The following is a 2,012-nucleotide window of genomic DNA, read 5'->3' on the forward strand; positions in this document are numbered from 1 at the left end:
TATGCTTTCTTCCCATACCTCTCCACCGTTGACGTAATCCAGGACAAAATACAGCTTCTCCGGGGTCTGAAAGGAGTAGTGCAGCCCGACCAGAAAAGGGTGTTTCAGACTCTTGAGCAGCACGTTCCTCTCTGCCATTATATTCTTTTGCTGTTGCACACAAACGCAGCATTGACGGAGGTGAACAAGAGAATACAGATATGAGCCGACACCATCCAGGTCAGAGCATAAGACAAGCGACAATGCTGCAGTTTCAAGAGAAGCTTTTCAATGATAATGCAACTTTACAGCGCTTGTGTATTAGGCTACATACTGGGATCAAACTATTAGCTACTAAATATTAGTTACTGCTACAACTACTGTAGTCCTTTGGCCAGCAAGCAGTGTAACAGATTGCCATGGTACAAAGGACAGAGTAAAAGTCAGATTAGATTAGATTCTATCATTATCAGAGCAAAGAGGCTTTTGATCTTTCATATGCAACACTATAGTCTCTCCAGGGCTGGTTATATGGAAAAACCAAACTGGTTGCATGTAAAAAATAAAATTAAATATACACCAACCTCTTTTTTCTTTAATATAACCTTCTTTTGCAAAACTTTCACTGCATAGAATTTTCCATCTGCTTTCAGTTTTGCTAGAAGCACCTGCAATTGACATGATAGCTCACATAGCATTTCTGTGCTTTCTCTTATGCTTTTAAAACAATCCCAAAGGAAAAACACAACACAAAACATTTCTTTCATCAAGGTAACCTTCGCAGACTTCCTTCTGAAGCGTTAATGATTGGTGAAGTCATACGGGACACAGTTAATCAGAGAGTGGCATCAGACGCGCCTCACCTTCCCAAATGTTCCTTTACCAATCACAGCCAGAAAGTCAAAGTCAGTGGGTTTGGCACTGAAGCACACAAGACAATACAAATGAACAGTCTAGCACAAATTACTACAATATATAATCACCACTGCACCACAATCACTATCTATGAACATAAATCCATCGTGTTCATTTGCACATATGAAAGGTTTACAGGATTCTTCTGACAAATGACTAATAAAAGCATGATCTTACTGAGGATTGACAGACACACCCAGATTGACCTCGTCTGATGGAGACGATAAGGACTGAAGAGGACAGTGAAATATGTTAAACATATCAATCCAAACAAAGCCTGGCGAATCTACAACCTCAAGAGTGAAGAATAAAAGTTCTTACTGGATTATAATGAGCCATCTTGTGTTCGTGCTGTTTGACAGCAGTCCGTGTCCCGAGTGTCAGTCAGATCTGTGGAGATCTGAAGTGTCCAGCAGCGCTGAGCTCTTATGCTGCTCTGCCGCTCACTAACTGGATCTTCAGGTTTGTGTGACACAACAGACCCATGAAGGACGTTTGGTATCTCAGCATGAACAAGTTTACACGGTAAACAGAGCTTTGCAATTCTCCTGCAAATTAGGACTATGAATAAACACTATGTTCCTAAAGGTTATGTCTACTACTTAGTGTGTTCAGGGTCGACTGAATGTGTTGTTTGTTTGATAGACACAGTGGAGGAAAACAAAAAGATCACACTGTCCTGATGAACATAATCATTAAGTGATTCATGCTTTTAGTCATCTTACTCAACACCATCTGTTTACTGGACGAGTTAAATATGACCCTAAATAAATAACAAGCAGTTTGCATTCTATAGTTTCCAATAAAACAAACAAAAATAAATAAAAACAAAACAAACACAATGTCATAGACAAAACATGCATTTGAAATAAGTTGTTAAAAATGAAAAGGTTCTGAAAAACAACTCACCCGTCTGTTTGGAGTCGAGTTAAATATAGAGTTGATGAAGTTTTGCTGATAAACTGCTGTTGAAGTGCATCATTTTCTGCCCGTGTCTCAGAAACATTTGGTTATGCAGCTGCTTTGGCCCGGGTGAATGATCAACCCATGTGTGCATGAGAGATATGAGAGCCTGTGTGTGTGTGTGTGTGAGCCAGAGAGACGCACTGTGTGTGTGT

The 2,012-nt window shown here is 39.9% G+C and overlaps 1 protein-coding gene across 2 annotated transcripts in view; it reads right to left on the reverse strand.

Moving 5' to 3' along the window:
• LOC107713751 (serine/threonine-protein kinase Sgk2-like) overlaps positions 1–1,936 on the reverse strand; it is a 6,171-nt gene extending 4,235 nt beyond the window's left edge. Inside the window, exons 1-6 of one of the 2 annotated variants that reach the window (XM_016519356.1) lie at positions 1,804–1,936; positions 1,216–1,350; positions 1,072–1,124; positions 843–900; positions 564–647; positions 19–150 (exon numbers count right to left, since the gene is read on the reverse strand). In XM_016519356.1, coding sequence (XP_016374842.1) covers positions 19–150; positions 564–647; positions 843–900; positions 1,072–1,124; positions 1,216–1,233 — 345 coding nt within the window. In that variant the 5' untranslated portion in view covers positions 1,234–1,350; positions 1,804–1,936. The remainder of the gene's footprint in view (positions 1–18; positions 151–563; positions 648–842; positions 901–1,071; positions 1,125–1,215; positions 1,351–1,803) is intronic. The other variant, XM_016519357.1, reaches the window with a different exon arrangement.
• Positions 1,937–2,012: the final 76 nt, after the last annotated feature.

The sequence above is a fragment of the Sinocyclocheilus rhinocerous genome, unplaced genomic scaffold (genome assembly GCF_001515625.1).
Source record: "Sinocyclocheilus rhinocerous isolate Xijiao unplaced genomic scaffold, SAMN03320098_v1.1 scaffold569, whole genome shotgun sequence".
NCBI classification, from domain to species: Eukaryota; Metazoa; Chordata; class Actinopteri; order Cypriniformes; family Cyprinidae; genus Sinocyclocheilus; species Sinocyclocheilus rhinocerous.